We start from the raw sequence: 19,807 nt of genomic DNA, 5'->3' as shown, positions 1-19,807 counted from the left end.
CTGCTGCCCCCCCCCCTGTCTTCCTGCAGCGGTCCTGACTTGAGAAATATATAGAAAGAAAACAAAAATTCTTGTTTCTTGGAGAGCGCAGGGGAAGATGGGGGAAGCGCCTGGCTTTTGTGCCAAAGGGTAGGTGAATTAGTGTAGAAAGCGCATTGTGATGCGGGTTGCCTTGCCTGCCTCTTTCAGAAAGTTCTCTCTCTCGCCCTCTTTCCCTCTCTCGCTGCTATGGGACTGGATGGGGAGCTCACACAGCCTGGCTCCGGCCCCGGAGTCCCTGCTCCTGTTTAATATTCTACTTGCTCCACTGATGTTGTGCTTGGCTCCTGTGGGACTGCAACTCACGGCTTGAAACCGGAGCCAATTTTCTGTCTTAATCTCCGTGTTTTGACTGGAGGCAGATCCAGTTCAGCCCAATCGGGGCTGGTGGAAACAACTACCTAAGAGTCTCGCTCTGTTTCGCTTGGGGAAGGAAAAAAGAAGGGAGGAGGAGTAGGAGGAGTGGGGAAAGAAAGGGGGGAAAAATAAAGGAAGGGAAAAAAAAAAGAAAATCCTGCCTGCCTGCCACACATAAGAAACAACACATGTATGCAATGTCGTTGGCGAGGTCGCTGTGTTTGCGGGAGTGAGACCGGCAGAGTATGCGGAGAGAATAAAGTGATCATCTGGCAATCTGCGAGCATCCCTCGAATCGGTTTGTTGGCACTTTCTTCTTTCAGGAAAGGAAGAGGGGATCGCCACTGAGCCGGAGCGCAGAGAGCAGCGGCGAAGGGATTTGGGGGGCAGCCAGTCAGCAAGCAAGCAAGAAGCGGCGGGGTGGGGAGAAGACTTGCCTTTCTGAGTGGAAGGGGCTGCGGCGGTGCTCAGAGCTCACTTACCTGGAAGTAAGGGCCCCCGGAATCAGCGGCACTTACTTCCAACCAAGTGCGTTGGAGAGGGGCGCTCGGAGAAGGTCAGCTTTTGGGTCTGGTGCCCACCCCTTCAGCAGGAGCGTGTGTGGTCCCAGGGCAGCTGGGAGTGCGAGACAGAATCATTGCCTAGTGAAGACAAGGAAGGCGAAGGGAGTATGCTCCCGAGCGCGTGAAAGCTGGAGCGCGTGAGTGCGAGAGGGCAAAACCCGGGTGAGAAAAGGCAAAGCAAGAGGCTGGGGTGGGGAGAGAGAGAGAGGATCGCTCGCTGGCAGCGGCAGGAGCAGCAGCCGAAGCGAGATGCCAGGCTGACTGCGGGGAGCAGGCACGCAATGGCCGCTGGTGCCGCTCCCGCTCGGGCAAGGCAGGGCAGGGCAGGGCAAGGGGCGGGCGGCTGCTTGCCTGCCTGACCTGACGGGTCGCGCTCTACCTTTGTCTCCGCTTGCAGATCGGAGGCGCCGCGATGACTCTGGTGCTGCCCCTGAGCAGCTTCTGCGAGCCCATTGTCTCCTCCGAAGGAGCCGCCGAGTTCCAGCCGCTGTGGGAGTCGCGCTGTTGCAGCAAGAGCAGCCCCGCCTCGGATGCAGCCACCGCCGCCACCGCCACCGCCACCGCCACCGCCACCGCCAGCAGCAGCAGCAGCAGCAACAACAACAACAACAACCCGGGCCAAGCGCAGCCGCTGCCGCCGCCGAGCAACGACAGCAGGGCAGCGGCTGGGCAGCCCCCGGCGCCAGGTAAGGAGGTGGCTTAGGGATGGGAGACTCCGCACCAAGGAAGGGCTTGCAGGCGGTTGCATCAGCATCAAACCACCATCTCCGGCTTCTTTCTCCAAAATAACAACAGTGGTGTGTGTGTGCGTGTGTGCAAGTAATCATCATTGGATGCTTACTCGAAAGAGATACAGTATAGGCAACATATGGCCTCCCCCCTGAGCGCACGCCATATTATCCTCATAACAACCCCGCGAGGTAGGTCAGGTTGAGAGGGACTGAGGGCTCAAGGTCACGCAGGGAGCTTTAGATGAATCCTGTGCTGAATAAGGGCCTAAATGCCCACCTTGTCCAGTATCCTCTTTCCAGCAGGGGCAAACAAGATGTTCCTGGAAAGCTGGTAGCCAGGTCTGAAGACAAGAACCTCCCATTGTTGTTGTCCTCCTCCCCAGCCTCTGGTACATAAGAAGAACACTATCTCTGCACTTGAAGGCTTTGTTCAGTTACCAGGGCGAATTGTCAGGGCAAAAGCATCTTTTCCAGCCACTTAGAACTGCTTTAAGGATTAGGATTTTAGTTATCTGGGAAGGCTACTGTAGTTTTGCACCACCTGCTCCAATGCACTTTTGCAGGTGTTAAGATCTCACTCTGAGCCCCTCCGGTGCGGGAGATAAGTGTGGGACAAAGACTGAAGGTGCCCTGACTCAAACCAGAGGAAATAGATGTTTTGCAGTGGCTGGCTTTGAAAGTAAAAAAAAAAAATCAAAGGGACTCACGAAATCCCAAAGCCTGCTTCTGGTGGTACAGAGGAGTCCCAGAGCATAAGAGGGAATAATAAAGACAAAAGAGTGTCTTTGGGGCATAGTCCTCACAGGCAGAAGATGAAGCGACAAATCTGTGTCTAGATGATGCTACTTCAGGCTAGGGGTAGGAATTAACATGATTGATGTTCCTCTGTACAAGGTAACACAGAGAGAGAGAGGGAGGGAGGGAGGGAGGGAGGGAGGGGGAGGGAGAGAGAGAGAGAAACTCCAGGTAGATAATCTGGGATGCCATTCAGATCAATGTAGGCCATTGCTCTCCCTGACATGCCTCTTTTTGGAAGGACTTTATTTTTTGGCCCCAGGGAGTGGCAAATGGATGAGAACTTAATCACAAGAGCTCCTACCTACAATCTGAAGTGATATGGTCTAGAGATTATTTTTCGACCTCATTTACGACTGTATTTGCAGTCTCTTAGTGGCACACAGAGTATCCTTTCCACATCGCTGAATGCCTTACACATTATATCAATTGGGTGGCTGTCAATATATATATATTTTAAAAATGTAGACCTAGGCATGGCTTGTAGGAGATTTCCACTGGGGCCACAGTGCACAGCACAGGGGAGGTATAACCTTTTTCTCCCCAAGTGCAATCCTGGGGGGTTGGGAAATCCCCTGCACTACAAATAGACATACCGGTAGAAAAAAGTGCCCATTGATGCACATGAAAATCCACTCCCTGCTCCTACATAACTAGGATTAAATTGCCACCCCCATACTGCTGCAAGCCACACAATTAATACGACATGTAGGCCCTAGGTTTCCACAACATGTCCTATCTGCAACCTGAGATCAGGGCAAAACTCTGTGGATTTCAGGGACAATGCTATGACTTATGGGAAGATTTGAATACATCATGGTCCCATGGTGTAGAGCAGCCTTTGCTAACCTGGTGCCCTCCAGATGTTTTGGACTACAACCCCCATTAGCCCCATCCAGTTGTCAGAAGCTGGTCTAGATGAGAAGTTGGTCTAGATAATCCCTTTCGTTCTATTCTTATGCACAGAACAAGAGAAGTATGGAACTGCTTGTGGAATTATGGTTTATTCTAGCCAAAGTTAGTTAAAACAAATCAGGATCGGACAGATCCAGTTTTGTTGAATAATTCTGCTTAAAATTAAAACTCCCCAGATGTTGATGTAATGTGGAGCTGTGGAGAGTTATGAAATACAATTGGAAGCTTTTAAGGCACCACCGCTTGAATACAAAGAAGGTTGAAAGGAGAGGGGAGTGCATGAGCCCAAAGTTACCCAAAGAGATTGTTCCTGATCACTTAGCCATTGTTTAGATGATCATCTAAACTTGGATACGCTAGGCTAGCGTTTCTCAAACTTGAGTCTCCAACTATTGTTGGACTACAACTCCCATCATCCCTAGCTAGCAGGTCAGGGATGATGGCAGCTGTAGTCCAACAACAGCTGGAGACTCAAGTTTGAGAAACACTCTGCTAGGCCTTACTTACAAGTAACTATAGATGTGGAAGGGCAAATTGTGTTTTCTTCAGCGTGTTTGAAGACACTGAGCCTGCATATGCAACACACAGTTAAAGCACACACACCCTCGAAAGGATCCTGGGAACTGTAATTTACCCCTTACAGAGCTACAATTCCCAGCACCCTTAACATACTATAGTTTCCAGGATTCTTGGTGTGGATGTGTGCACTTTTAATATATGGTGTGTATGCAGCCTTAGTCTGCTTTGCTTTGAAATGCTATTCTTTGGCTACCTAAAAAGGCCTGATTCTAAATATATTTGAGAAAAGGCCTTTTTTTGGGGGGGGGGGGAGGTTAAGATCAAAATTCTAAATTGATAACAGTAACTGTAGACTAGCTAGTTTTCAATACTGGTGTTGCTTAAATGTTTTTATATTTTGCCTGCAGCCATTGCATGAGCTTGTTGGCTCAGTACAGTATTTTTAATAACTAACTAACTAACTAACTAACTAAATGACTGACTAACATGCCACATGTAGACTTGGGGGTGCTCTGCTGCAAAGGAAACTAGATGCCACCCAGTTTGTCTTGCGCATCATTTATTGGAGGTTGAAATTAACACTAGGAGGAAAATGCAATAAACCCCAAACAGGTGGCCATATTAAGTGCTAGGCAGTAATTAAAATTTCACTCTCAATGGTAGCATATGGTTTGATTGGAGTATTGTGACCCAGGCTAGATTACAGTATCCATTGGTCTCAAAAGAGCTCAAAGTAATCACATTTTTGGCTACCTGTTCCAAATAACTTCCTTTCTATTGGGCTTAAAGGGCATCATCCCAAGTTGGTTATTACAGCAAATTATGCTTATTTGATAAATAAATTACAAATTGGATTTGTCTTCCCATGAGACCAGCATTTTTTTCTTGTCAGAGGAGGGTGATGCAAGTGTACTGTTGTTAAGAATTAAATTTTTTTTGGGGGGGGGGGCTAAAAAAGCTCTGGCACTTTAGCAATTAAAATCAAATTCTTGATTAACATGACATTAATTTTCACAGGTAGCAGCCCACTTAACTACATCCATTAAGAATTCCCCTTCCCAATAATTTGGAGAGTTGTTTTAGCCTTTTCCAATAAAGTTAAGCCAAACTTATAAATCTTCAGCAACTAATACTTACTACCAATGCCAAGTTATCCCTTTTTTACAGGGATTTTCCCTTATGCTGAATAGGCTTCCTCGCGAGAAAAGCAAAAACTTGGCAGCTATGCCAATGCATTAAACTTAAGCAGCCCTGTCTAACTCTTCGAACTACTACAGAGTATAGCCATGAACGTTGCAGTTTTTCAAATGGCTTGAACAGCCAGAATGAATGTTTCCTTGAAGTCAAATATGCAGAGGATGCATTAGCTCATGTGACAACTGTGCTTAAATAAACAGACTTGTTTCCTAAACGGTCTTGCAGCACAACCCTTCATTGCCTACAGCATTTTGTCACAAAAAACTATTATTAAACCAAATTTCTGTTTTGTTAATGCTACATAAGCATATAAAGAAATATGTAGTAGAGTTCTGATGCACTGGGGAAGAAACGGATAATGTTTTTCTTCTACTTTTTTTTGAGTGGGGGGGGGGAACCTCAGACAGTTTGCTACATGCTATTTATTTTCTCACAGGATCTCACCACAGAGGAATTTCAAATCCTGCAACAACATCCAAGATCACGTACTTTAAAAGGAAATATGTGGAAGAAGAGGACTTCCACCCCCCACTCAGCAGCTGTACACCTAAAGTAAGTTTCAGAGAGCAATCTTTAGGAAGCCTTCTGCCTTGAAGCCGAATGCAACATACATGTGGATCCCAGCTAGCAATCAACCCAGGCATGGCTTTTAAAATAAAAAATCTGTATCTGCTTTCCCCTCACTTGCACTCAACTAGTATGATGAACGGAATAGCTGTCACTTTTGCTTTCTTTACAACAATCAGATATAGACACCCTGAACGCTTATACAGTCGTACCTTGGTTGACAAACGCCTTGTGAGTCGAACGTTTTGGTTCCCAAATGCCACAATCCCGGAAGTGAGTGTTCCAGTTTGCGAACGTTCTTTGGAACCTGAATGTCCGACACAGCTTCTGATTGGATGCAGGAGCTTCCTGCAGCCAATTGGAAGCCACGCCTTGGTTTCTGAATGTTTTGGAAGTCAAACGGACTTCTGGAATGGATTCCGTTCAATTTCTGAGGTACGACTGTATACCCAATGAGTCTTGGAGCACATTTCCTTTTTGCTCCTCAGTGAGTACCCAAACTGGTTGTTGGAATGCATTTCATTTTATTTATTGCCTATGTTTCATTTCCCCCTTCCTGGGAGGAACCCAAAGTGGTCCATAGCAAACACCTCTGTTAAGACCACATACCAGAGTAATTAATATATGAAAACATAACACATGCAAAAATACAACACAAATTAAAGTCACATACACCTCTAAACAGTAGTACAGCAAACCTATTAAATCCATAAGAATTAATTCAATAATAAGGTCCCTCCTTCGTGTCACCATTCAGTGTCTCCATACTTAGCTTACAGACGCTTCAGGTTACAGACACTTCAGGTTACAGACTCTGCTAACCCAGAAATGGTACCTCGGGTTAAGAACTTTGCTTCAGGATGAGAACAGAAAACAGCAGCGGGAGGCCCCATTAGCTAAAGTGGTACCTCAGGTTAAGAACAGTTTCAGGTTAAGAGCGGACCTCCAGAACGAATTAAGTTCTTAACCCGAGGTACCACTGTACCCAGATGGGAGCTACTTCTCTGTGGGATGATCCCATGTCTCTGAGCAATGCATCTGAATAGTCTTCCAGCCATGTGCTCTAAACTTCAATGCTCTCAGGTTCATGCTGGATGAGGCAGATGGAACGTGGGTTGGCCCTCACTGGGACACTCCTGGCATTCTTCTTGCTGCTCCCGATCTGCTGGATGGCAAATGCCCATGCTGTCCAAGGGAAACACCAGGAGTAAAGCAGAGCTTCCACCTTTGCAATCTGCTCCTTCTCCCTTTGCAATCGTCCTGTTGCTGCCACCACTGCTACCTCTCCCAGTTCTGCTACATTGCATGATCTTCCTCCCCCACAATATTGAATCTCCATTACCTAGCACAGGCATCCCCAAACTGCGGCCCTCCAGATGTTTTGGCCTACAACTCCCATGATCCCTAGCTAACAGGACCAGTAGTCGGGGAAGATGGGAATTGTAGTCCAAAACATCTGGAGGGCCAAAGTTTGGGGATGCCTGACCTAGCAGATAAAGATGGTGGTAGCCAACATTTTGGAGGCTGAGGCAAAGTCCAATGGATATATATATATATATACCAACAAAAATATATATATGAGAATTTGCTGTTATTTAATGGTGCCCCAAAATCTACTGCCTGGTGTAGGCTGCTTCATCTGGCCTAAATTGTAGGATGAAACTTGGGCAAAATATCCTGGGTAAGGACTGACTGATCCCATTTAGATAAATCTGGGAAATGCCTGGTCCAGATTTTACTGATGGTGAGGGAAGGAATGGTATGGAAGCATGGGAAGATCCTGAATCATGAGCCGGATGTCCAAGCTAAATCTCAACTCAGTCAAAAACACACTGGACATCCTTAACCTTCAGCTCCTTGCACCCAACTAGAGCCCACCTTAAGGGGTTGTTGTAAGAATAATGAGGGCCAGTTTACATCTTAGAATGGCTGTGCATTGGTGGTCAGGAAGCAATTGCATTTAAGTACTCTTTCCCACATGCATCACTACAATGCTGCTGCTTGCTCTCACACTCCACGGTCCACGCAACAATAGTATGATACATGTGCCAAGGAGCCTTTTCACACCGATTGCCAGCTGGCCGCTGGACTGAATTAAAAGTGCTGCCATTTGCCTTCATTGCCTGAGGCTCACATACCCCTGAGCACACTTTCCCTGGCATAAGCCCTGCAGCAAGCAGATATGTTTTGGGCAGGAGCTCCAAGGCTACCCTCTTCTAATCGTGGTGCAGAGTTGCTCCTCCCTCATGTCCCTCTGCAGAACTGGCTTAGATCAGTCTTAGAAAGTGTACTGCATGGATGTCCTGCTAAAGCCTCTTGTGCCATTTGGGGCTGCAGTCCTAAACACATTGACTAGGGAATATGCCTCATGCTTTGGCACAAACACATGTTGTTAATGTGGGGTTTTCAAAACAACAACAACAACAACAACAACAACAACAACAACAACACAACCCATAAAAAATAATAAAAATGTTGCAGGATGTGTTTTGGTTTTCGATTTGGTTAGCCACTTTGAGCCATTGATTAGTCAACTGTGAGCATGATTTTTTAGCTTTGTTTTTAGTATTGTCACCTACACGTGATGGCTTTTCATCATCCTGCATGTTGAAGTGGAATTTCTATTCTGTCCCTGTAATGTATACAAATCTCTTTGGACCCCTGAGAAAATCCCAGTATACTGTGACTTGGATTTTGAGAACCACAGATGGAAGGAAGTTTACAAAAGGGGATTTTCCCATCACTTTCTCCCCAGTGTCCTGCTCTGAGCCCCTTGAAAGCTTTTCTTGAGGGTCAGTAAATCCTCTTGAAAAGTAGGAATAGGGTGCGCGGACCCTGCTGAGGAGGGAGAAGAATTCACCCATCATTGATCTGAGCAGAGCCAACTTCTATGACTTTTAGTATATATTTTGTCTTTTTTATGCTGCGAACTGCCCTGAGATCTATGGACAAAGGGTGGTATACAAATTTAATTGATATTGATAATGATAATTATTCTCCTTCCATAGCATCCAGTTGTTCCCCTTCTGTTATTGTTCAAGGGTTAGGTGTTTATTTATTGTGACAGGCAATTGCTTTACATTTTACTCTGCCATTCAGAAAGCCACAATAACATTAAAAAGCAACTTTGTTTTCCATTCACATACATTGGGACACGTAGCAAAAGCTACTGTCCTTGTTACTATATCCCACGAATTCCAAACAGGGGCAAAACGTCTGCAAAGGGAAGTTTTAATGTAATATGTAGCTTTGCTTCAGGATACTCATAAAACAATGCTCCAGAGCAAGAAATAAAACAAACCACCATCACATTTACCTGTTTGCTGTTCCTGGTGGCATTAGCTGAGTAATGTTTGAGAGACAATGGGCTAAGCTAAAAAACTGAAACAAAAACATGCGACTTTGTTCCCCAAAAGCAGATTTACAGAATAGCTCATCATAGTGAATGAAAGGAAATGGAATACTGTATAGCTAAAAGTGCTACTGTAAAGGAATAGTCCTGCAGATCACTAGTTCTAGTTTCTGAATCATAGTAGGTGTCAGTATTAGGAAGGCAGTGTTTTACAGAATACCTACTGTTTAGATATACAGTCCTTACCTAATTCATTATTCACTCCCACCCCTCATGAGATCAGATAGCAATTTTGCAGACCTTGCAACTTAGATTTTTCTTTTCAGCCTACTGAAAATATACTATGGAGAGCAAATTAATGGATAAGAGCATTGCAAGATTGCCATATTGCCCAGACATCTGGAAAATTAAGCTTTAAACCCAGGGGAATGTTGGATTCTATGCTTCATGTGCACCATGACCTTTTTGCTAAGTAAGGTTGCCAAATGTGATGGTGATTTTTGTAAAGCAGATTGTTTTCCACTGGGAACTGGACAGAGACCAGTAGATAGTTTCACAGAAAGCTTTGCAGCCTGCCAGATATTTGTTGGTTTCTAGTCATGGCAATAGTGACTGCAATTGAACCAGGGACCATGAGAGGTCTTAAAAAAACAAAACACCACCGAGTGCATACAATAAACTTCTTGAATAAAACTGCGTTTATTTCAGAAACAATATTTCTGAAGCTGGGTAACTAATTGCCAGTACTTCATCCTTTTTTCACTTATAGCATGCTCTTTTTGCATTGCATATTTCCCTTAGAAATAGCTGTTTGTTAGAAATTAATAATGAATTCTGTTCCAAAGTGGGATAGTGCAAAGCCTGGAACTAGTTTCAGGAAGTGTTGTCAAGATGTGCAGAAGGTTTTGCTCAAAGGGAAGGGATGCGGCATTGTTTTGAGAGAGGCTATGAGAAAAATGGACCGTTGGAAAAATATCCTTATTATCTCCATAGGAAAGATTTTTCCTCTCTGCCAAAATTCTTTGGCCACAAGGGAAAATCAGAACAAGAAAAACAAGACACAGAGAGGAATATATTTTCTTCTCATACATTATTTGCGTATGTTTTGGCTTATCTTAATCTAAAAAGAGAGGAAGAAAGGAGGCAATTGTGCCAAGAGCAAATCTATAGGCTGGTAGCCCACACTTCCTTCACCAAAGCTTCTGAACTTGACGGAATCCTCTGGAGCTTTCCCCTACTCTAGCCTGCTGCATAAAGAAATATATGACATCACTTCCTGTCTTCTGTATCTGCTTCTGCTCATTTGCAAACAGCACAGTTAAGGCAAGAAGCCACTTCATAAAACAGAAAGTGACAGTGGTACCATCAGGTGACAGGAAGAAAACAGTGGTGCCATTAGGACTTTGTGGTGTAAATCGAGGAACCCGCAGACCGGGGTGGGGGCAGGGGGTGGGGGCTAATGACCACCAGAGACAGCAGCAGCAGCAGCAGCAGCAGATGATAGGGCAGAAGGTCAGCAGGAAGCAGGCACAGTGTCAGCACCTGTTGCCACATTACTTTTTCTTTTTCTTTGTAATACATTTTTTGGGGGGGGGGTGGGCGGAGGAGGTTGGGTAAGCTGCTCAGTGAAGCACCAATGGAGGCTCCAGCCATGTCCATCACCATCCTTTCCCTGGAATGCTTCTTGGATCCATCTAGAAAACCATTGCGGGGAGGGACTGCAGAGAAAAGGGGAACATGGTGAAAGTAATCTCCCCGCTTTCCCAGCATGAATTCCTGCAGGATTGCAGTCCCTCTGGCAAACAGAAAGACAGCTCTATGCCTTATGATAGGAACATATAGATACCTAAGGGTTGCTGAGTTCATAGTACAGTGGTACCTCTACTTACGAATGACTCTACTTACGAACGGAGCTCCGCCCGCCATCTTGGATTTCTTTGACTTACGAATGTGCGTTCGGAACGCATTAAATTCGTAAGTAGAGGTACCACTGTATCAGAATTGTAGTGCTGGATAAACCCTCTGCAATGCAGGAATCTGAACTAGACCATACACAACAGGCGGCATCTGCTTAACCTCTGCTTAAAAACCTCCAAGGAAGGAGAGTCTCTTGAGAGTCTGTTATGGATATGAAATTAGCCTGTGTATTAAGGAAAGAAGCCCCCCCCCCCATAAAAACATCTCTGGTTAAATTAACCCTCTGGTTAATTCACATTCCTGCAAATCTCATTTATTCATTATAATTTTTTTTTCCTGCCGTGGAAGCTAACTATTGTTGGAGGAAGTATGGTACTGCTCAAAGTACAGATAATTTTTTGGTTTGTTTCAGTTTTTCCCCTTTCTGCATATGTACTATGCTCCACAATGAGACAGTTTGGCTCAAGAAGATTCCTCACAGCTAAACTAACATTGAAAAATGTCAATATCCCAGCACCAGAACACAGGAACATAGGAAGCTGCCTTATTATAATTCAGGCCACTGGTTCATCAGCTCAGTACACTGCCTGGCAGCAGCTCTCCAGGGTTTCAGACAGAAGTCTTTCCCCAGTCCTTCCTGGCGATGCCAGGGATTGAACCTGGGACCTACTGCATGCAAAACAGATGCTCTGCGACTAGGCTAAAGCCCTTCTCCTGGGAATATATGGTCTCGATTCCTTCAGATCTTGGCTATTGACTAGCTAGCTTTCCTGGGCCACACTTTGGTAATGACAAGCTACTGGTTTGGGGGAGTTGAATGTGCTGGAGGGCGGGGTAGAGAGGTCTTAAAACAGGCATGTTCAAAGTCTGTTTGGGGGGGGGTCTAATCCAGCCTGCCGGTTGGTTTAACCTGGGCCCTGTGGCAGTTTATTTCTGGGGGGGGGGGAATCCCCAAAAAAGCTCAACAACTTCAATCCTAAAAAAAAGGTCAGAAACTTTGGTCGGCCCTCTTTGAAAAAAGTTTGGGCACCCCTGTTTTAAAATAAATATGACTGCCCTAAGTGTTAAATGATGGTCAGACAGGTAGAATCTCAACAACATGTTTCAGCTGACCTGCATTAAACCAATAATAATAATATTAATAATAATTAATTAACTAACTAACTAATAATTATACCCCGCCCATCTAGCTGAATTTCCCCAGCCACTCTGGGTGGCTCCCAAATTAACAATTTGTTGTTATTTTCTCCTCTCTTTCATCCGTAGACGATATCTGTCTTTGAGGAGCGGGCACATATCCTTTACATGTCTTTAGAAAAACTGAAGTACATTGACGACCCCGAAGTCTACTTAAGGAGATCCGTCCTCATAAACAATTTAATGAAGAGAATTCATGGGGAAATTATCATGCAAAACAACTGGTGTTTCCCTGCTTGCTCCTTTGGGGGGGCCTCTGCCCAGGAGTGGTTTGTTTCTCATGACTGTCCTTATAGAAAACGTCTTCGGATGGCAAGGGAGGACTGCGAAAAGATCCACACCTGCTGTTTTTACCAAGACTGCAGCAGCCACTATTTAAGTTTGCCATTGTCTGCTAATTCTGCAATGGGAAATTCCTCCTCCTCCTCGTCTTCTTCTTCTTCTTCTTCCTCCTCCTCCTCTTCCTCCTCCTCCTCCTCCTCCTCGATATCTTTGCCAAGTTGTTCTCAACAGGTGGAATATGGTGTTGGCAGTACCCCAGTTTACCGGAGCGATGATCAGATACACATCAATGAAATTTTCATTACTAATGCTGGGCTGCATGGGAACCGGGACAAGACTGTATTAACCAATGAGAAAGGAAGCCACGATATAGAACGGGATTGGGAGCCTATGAAAAGCGACCATGGAATTGCATGTAAAAGCAAATGTTACGATTATTTTGAGGCGGGGTGTGCTGACAAGAGCAACATGACCGAAACTTGGAAGAAATCCTTACGAAAAAGGGAATGCTTACCAGGTGGCAAAATATGTTGCAGTAAAGGAAGTAAAATATGAACCACCTTCATATTTATAACTGCAGTTCTAAAGCACGCACAAGCATGTTGAATTTATCGAACAATATTCCATTCCGGATGAATTTTTCTGATAGTTTTATACAGCCAATACAATCATATCACAAGCTTCATGGATAGGACTTGGCAGCAGAGTGCGTAGGAGCGTATGTATGTATGTATGGTTTGCATCGCAGAACTATTGATACATATATGGAATCTTCATAAAGAGCTCAGTTGAATTGCAATGTGTATTTTAGCTTTTGTCGCTGAGGAAAACCAATAAACCAGACGGAGAAAACACAACCCTTTTCACCTAGGCCCCTGGGAAGTCTGACATGTATTAAAAGAAATCTCCTTTGTGCGTATCAATTAATTATATATCTGATAAACAAATTATTACCAGCAAAGGGGGAGTTCTACTTCTTGCCCAAGAATTATGGCCATGAGAAAGACTAGGGAGAGTTGAAGATGAAAACAACCATTTCGTTATCTAGTATTGAAACCATTCGGATGTATTTATGTGTCTGGTTCAACTGACCCAATTGGTTGCAATAAAACCTCTTTGTGGAATATTTATCAGAAGCAAACAGTTCCAGCACATGCACAGATTTCAGCTAAGCTGCAAGAATGAGTGAGCCTTATGGTGGTTTGTTGCTATAAAGGGCAGGATTTCTTTGGTGCCTTACTTTTTAATCTTAATTTTTCCAGGGTGAAAATTAAGTTGTTGTTTTTTTTTAAAAAACAAACAAACAAAAACAAATCAGCTACAGCAGGGATGTAACCTAAACAGGAAATAAAATAATAATAATGACAGGGTGGATCAAATATTATTAGAAACCTGTATCCTTTGAAATACTGTGTTTGATTTTCTATTCAAATGCATCTATTCTTCGTTTTTGCTCAATTGCTTTTTGATTTGCCATAGTTAGGAAGGATTGAAGAAGAAGAAGAAACAATAGAGAGATGTCTCTTGTAAACAAGCGTTAGCTGCTTGAACATTTCTATGGCAACTGTCTGTTGCTGTGATTTTTCCCTTTTTTTCCTGGTATAATGAAGTTCATGAACCAGTGGCATGCTTTATTCTGTTTCACATCATTTTCTCTCTTTAAAATTGTAAAGAGCATGTACTGGGGTTTCATATAACTTTAGGGTGTTTTTTTAATTTTGGGGAAGAAAAGCACAATGTTACTAAATGATGTGGTGATATAAGATTTTATCTGAAATGAATGTAAGGTTTTTTTAAGATTATCTTGGAGAAACAGGGGGGGGTAATCTTCAATTGTAAGAAGCACATTTTGTTCATTTTCAGGTGTCTTCAATTTAAAACACACATTTTGAGCAGAATCTGGCTGAAGTTCAGGCCTTATGAATCCCACACATAACAGGGGGAGGGTTGGCACACCATGAATTTTGCCCCACTGAAATCACCAAGATATTTTGATTGCTGAAAAAACCAACCAACCAGATGGGGAGAAACACCCAACTCTTTACATTTATCCTCCCCACGGGAGAGCAAGACCTGTATTAAGAGCAATCTTAATTTTAGCACAACACTTAACTTTGACTGAATCTTGCCCTTGTTTTTGTTTAGGGGCAAATGAAGAGCTTCCTTTAACCAAAACATACTATCAGCAGGGTGTATTCAATTGTAACCTCCTGTCACACACCCCACACAAAAGAAAGGGGGGTTTGATCTTCAAGGCCTGTTTACTGTTCCCTTAAACCTCTATTTTTTTACAGTGGTACCTCAACTTACGAACGACTCGACAACCGAATTTTTCGACTTACAAATGGGGGTAATGGCTGCGCACTTACGAATGTCTCGACATCCAAAAGAAAACCGCAGCGGTTTTAGATAGGGATTTTCCGACTTACGAATTTTTCGACCTACGAAGGTGCCTTCGGAACAGATTAAATTCATAAGTCGAGACACCACTGTATTCCCAGTGCAATAGCCACATGGGTTACTCAAATAACTATGAGCACTACCAGATCATTGCTATTTTCGGGAGGGATTCAATCACGTACCAGCAAATTCAGGTTTTGCTGTTAAAGTTGATTTGCTCCCCCCACCTGCAAATTCAGACTTTTTGTGATATGGAAAGTGATGGGAAAATGTCCTGGAAAACGTCTAACCCACCCTTAAACAAATTGGGATGAAGGCACAATAAATAGGTCCCCGGAAAGTGACTTACCATACATAGTATCTCTCAAATCCCTCATTCCCCACCCTACAGCCCACAGGTTGCAGACAAAAGGGCCAAGTGAGGCTAACTAACTATTCAGCAGCTCCTGTTCCCCTATGGGCACACTTTTGATACAGTTCTCAGCCAGCATGTGATGGGAAGGACTTCTGCCAGAGGGCTGCTGCTAGCCAGTGCATACAATATTTGGCAAGATGGATACAGTGTCTGGCATGGTATAAGGCACTTCCCTATGCTCAGGTTTGACCTGAGAACCATTTGACCTAATTGCAGATATGGAAGGTCCCTTGTGACTACTCCGCAAAGGGCTCTGCAGATAACCAGAGGCTGGGCCAAGAGTTTAAAATACCATAGATCCCAGGGATTATCTGTATGGTGGTGGCCTAGGTACCTGCAACTAGCAACCAATGAGAATTCCCCCCAGTTTCATTTTTAACAATGGAACTGGGAGCTCACTGTAGGGACAAAGCTGAAAATGTGATAGGGGTTTTAAACCAATTTGAAATATGTAGGGTTCAGGAATGTGAGTGGGCAGTGGAGTGTGTGACCTTGCTGTGCCCTTATCTGTTTGTGACACCCATGGGCCACCAGCTTAGCCAAGCTGTTATGCTTCCATGTCTGCTGCAAGCCAGAGCTGAGCAGGGGAAGGAGGATTTTAACCCCTTACTTCCAAATCTGAGAACATGGGACCAGTCATAGAACCACACAAGCAAGCAGATGGGGCAGGTGAGGGACACTCCAACATCTGGGAAGCGATGCAAAGCAGGAAGCTCAAGTTCCTAGAAGCCAGCCATGAAGAACCAAGTCCTTGACCAGGGACGACTTCATTATGGATTTCAGTGTTTTCCTTTCCACCCACCCTCCTGCATTCTTTTAAAAACACATAGGTGAGATTGCACAGTAGATCAACACATTCTGTTGTCATCGTTAACAGCTTGTCATTTGCATGAGGTATGATTGTGTTGAAGATATTCCTACCTTTCTTGGGTGCATTTCTTGGAAATACCAGGACAAAATTCTGCAGATAATTAAATATAACCTTTATCTATGCCAAAAGTAAGAAATTTGCAAGGATGATCAATTCTAATATTTTAAAAAATTATCCTACCTTATTTCTCCAAGACAAAAGCATTTTTAAAAATTGCTATCAATATTAAATATAGGTCTCATTCATACAGTGTATGAGTAGGATCATTTAATCATTTGTCCACATGGACCATTTTTTTTTAATTGCTGGGTTTTCTTGTGTTTATATTCAGTTGAGAATAGAAAAATCTGTTCTTTTCCAGTATATGTCAAACATCTGATGTTTTAAGCTTAGATATTTAGGTACTTGTATACTAAGTGGTGTTGTAGTAAAGTGAGTTTTTTTCCTTGATATATATTTATTAAAATGATTAAAGAATCATTTTGATTTAAAACCTTTAAATGTGGTGATTGTTTATTTCGCCATCGAGAAACAGCATTTAAGTGAAATGTTTCTGTGGGCAAAATATATGGCTGATTCTGTTCCTATTGGCTAGATCAACCCAAGGATTAAATTTCAGATCACTTTGGTATGTCAATCTATTATGCCCACTTTATATATTGATAAATGCCTCTTGCAGTTTGCAAGCACTGAGACTTTCCAGCTGAAACGGATAATCCCTCTTTCCCTTTCCCTTAATCTGATAATTGTTGGCAACATGTGTACATGTAAATTGTCCCAGATTTGGACAGCAAATCCCCTTCTTCTAATGTGAGGCTGCTTTGCAATTCCTACGAAGGCCAATATCTGTGGTGCATCTTGGGGTTTCAAATTTCAGTGGCACCCTGCGGGGCACCAAAATTCAGCACCCCTTCAAACTGGTTGTGCTCCCCTAAATCCATCTCTTCCACTCTTACGAAGCAGAATTAATGCTGTTGTTTTTTATATTTCATGGGGAAGATGTCAGACATTTCCAATAACTGGAAGCCTCATTCTGATGAACCTCTCACTTCATTAGTGGGGCTGAACCAGAGAGGTCTACCCCTGACCACACATACTCTGCCTAGCCCCAACTGTGCACAGATAGCAGAGTCGGGGCCAGCTAGATTTTGGGATATTAGGGGCTGAACTATCTGGCAAAGCCCCATTCCACAGCTTACACTTCAACAGAAGGTGTGAGTAGTTTGCCTGAATAGGGCTAAAGTATCTTGGACTACATGATTATGGGTACCGAGCTTCTGCCCTGATGAGGAAATCCGCACAAATTGGGATGGTTCTAGATGGCCCATGAGTGGATTTTAACTCATGGAATCTCCTGCTCATGGAAGACGGGGGAGGCGAATCCATTTCTGCAGGTGGCAGCCTCCATTTGGATTAGCAATCTTTTTATAAACAGAAGGTCCTCTGCCATTCAGGAAAGGAGACTCCACTCCCTCCCTCTAAATTGGATTGGCAGAACAAAACGTTAGAATATACAGAGTTAGCAAGATCGACAGCAAGATTCCGAGATGATACAGACCAAAGAGAGAGTGGGACATTTAACAGAGAGTGAGACATTTACAGAGTATACCTAAAAGAATATTGTAAAAATCTAAATTCTTTGGCAGGCCTGGATTGACTTCTGCATGAAATAAGAGAATTTTACAAAACGAATACAACTGAAACAACTTAGGAGAGAGAAAGTTAAGTGTGTCATCAAAAATGTAATTTAGGAACCACAATGTGGGGATTGGAAGTCATGTTGGAATTAGCTATGTATGAATCTAAATCTCTTTTTTTGTAATAAGTATAGATTTTGGACTGCTTTTGTTGACTGTTTTGTTTTTAAAACCAATAAAGCATAAAAAAGACATCTAGGAAAGTGCCAAGGTATACGTGCTAGTAAGATTGAATTTGCTGCCATTGGCAGTACTACAGAGGAGATTCCATAAAATGCCACTTGCAGAGAGACTATGCCCCTGTGAACAGAATCCTATGGAATCAGTCGTGCATGTTCTTTTGCACTGCCCCTTGTATCAGACAATTCAATCTAAGTTCATCAAGCAGTTGGTTATTAGCAGGACATGGCAGTCAGACGAATGTAAGATAGCCTTCCTAATGTTTACGCAGATGGAGATAGTAGCCAGGTTTCTGCAGCATGCCACGAGGATTCATGAATGTTATGCAAGACTATTTTAATTTGTTAGATGCAGATATTTTTGAGTGATTTTACTGTACTAAACCTTTCAGAATTTTGTCTATATACCAATAGATTGATTGAGGAAAGTGCCACTATGGATCCAAGCCAAATATAACAACTTTGTATTATAATGCACTTGTATATGTTAACAGGCACATCGCCTTGTTATTCTTACAACCCTGTAAGGTTGATTTTTAGCTCCCTATTGTAGAATGGAGGGCATAAGGCTAGGACTCCTCTGTGTGTTCATGGCAGAGATGGAAGATTCCAAGAAGGGGGTTTCTCATTTGTAGCTCTATCTCTGAGCCTTACACCAGTGGTGGAGCTCCATGCTGGTGCGCATCAAGGGGTGTGTGGCACATGTCCTGGGGGCATGCTACGCATGTGGGGGCATAGCGCCCAGCACAGGTGGAAGGCCAGCCATGGTGGCACCCCACCGGGATTGCGCTGCCGGGGAAGGTGTGCTCCCCAACACCCTCTTCCTCCACCAACATCCTCCTCCTCCTCTCATGTGAAAGAAGACTTCCACATACATGTTGTTGTTTAGTCGTTCAGTCGTGTCCGACTCTTTGTGACCCTATGGACCAGAGCACTCCACATACATATCACCAGCTAAATCAAGAACTTCAAGCATAAACCAGATATGCATCCCCATGCAGGTACCATCAACACCCACTTCAGTACTTTCAGTGAGAGGTGTTCAAGGATACACATTGATAAATGTATCAATGCATCCTCAATTCTATCCTGGCATATCTAATCCCTCAAGACCCTTGGGGTCCCTTCCAACTTTATGATTTTATGATAAAAACCAATTATTACTTTTGATCAGGGTTGGACTGCGGTGTTCAGCTTTCCACACTGATGTAGAAGAACCTTAAATATTCTGGTATCTTCTTTAGTAAGTGAGGCCAACAAATCTTTATATAGAAAGATGAACATAGACAGACAGACAGACAGATAGACAGACAGACAGACATTTCATTCATTCATTCAAATCATTGGAAGAACATCCAAAACTGTAACCCCCCCCCCAACTCTGGCTTGCAAATTATTGATGTATGACAAAATCCTCACTTGAAGAATTCCAAGTGCAATCCTATGCTCACTTACTCTGATGTAAATCCTGCTGGAAAAATTACAAAGGAGAGCTGGGCCTAAGCACCAAAACTTATGGGGAAAGGTGGAAGAAATTGGGTTAACCAAAACAGATTAATTTTTGATTTTTAGAAATTTAATGAAAGGGAAGAAAGGGGGGGGAAGGAGTTCACTGTATTCGCTGAGGGTAGGACAACAAGCTCTAGGTTCTAATTCTGAGATGTGTGTTAAAATTAAACATTGGGGAATACTTTTAAAATGTCTGAGCATATCCGCAACACAGTAAGTAGCACACGGGTGCACTGATGTCTTATATCCTTGGAGGTTTTCAAGAAAAAGAGTGTGCAACTAGAAAGGCTGTGAAGAATGTCCTG

The 19,807-nt window shown here is 43.5% G+C and overlaps 1 protein-coding gene and 1 long non-coding RNA gene across 2 annotated transcripts in view; one reads left to right on the top strand and one right to left on the bottom strand.

Annotated features, from left to right (window-relative positions):
* The window catches only part of LOC148686358 (uncharacterized), a 76,689-nt gene extending 75,212 nt beyond the window's left edge, over nt 1–1,477 (bottom strand). Inside the window, exon 1 of the long non-coding RNA XR_015949140.1 lies at nt 1,339–1,477. This is a non-coding gene — a long non-coding RNA (uncharacterized LOC148686358). The remainder of the gene's footprint in view (nt 1–1,338) is intronic.
* On the top strand, nt 1,372–13,717 carry SERTAD4 (SERTA domain containing 4). Its single transcript, XM_035111259.3, has 3 exons — nt 1,372–1,645; nt 5,553–5,668; nt 12,219–13,717. The coding sequence occupies exons 1-3, from the start codon at nt 1,372–1,374 to the stop codon at nt 12,984–12,986; spliced, it is 1,158 nt and encodes a 385-aa protein (XP_034967150.3). The 3' UTR covers nt 12,987–13,717.
* Nucleotides 13,718–19,807: the final 6,090 nt, after the last annotated feature.

Source organism: Zootoca vivipara, chromosome 3 (genome assembly GCF_965207765.1).
Source record: "Zootoca vivipara chromosome 3, rZooViv2.hap1.1, whole genome shotgun sequence".
NCBI classification, from domain to species: domain Eukaryota; kingdom Metazoa; phylum Chordata; class Lepidosauria; order Squamata; family Lacertidae; genus Zootoca; species Zootoca vivipara.
Note: the sequence above shows the minus strand (reverse complement) of the source record. Positions and strands in the feature narration are given on the sequence as shown.

Excerpts from the sequence above, each read along its gene's own strand:
- SERTAD4 (XM_035111259.3), top strand. The coding sequence starts at position 1,372 with ATGACTCTGGTGCTGCCCCTGAGCAGCTTCTGCGAGCCCATTGTCTCC. Across the intron at positions 1,646-5,552 it reads TGGGCAGCCCCCGGCGCCAG|GATCTCACCACAGAGGAATT; the intron begins GTAAGGAGGTGG and ends ATTTTCTCACAG. Across the intron at positions 5,669-12,218 it reads TCAGCAGCTGTACACCTAAA|ACGATATCTGTCTTTGAGGA; the intron begins GTAAGTTTCAGA and ends TTTCATCCGTAG.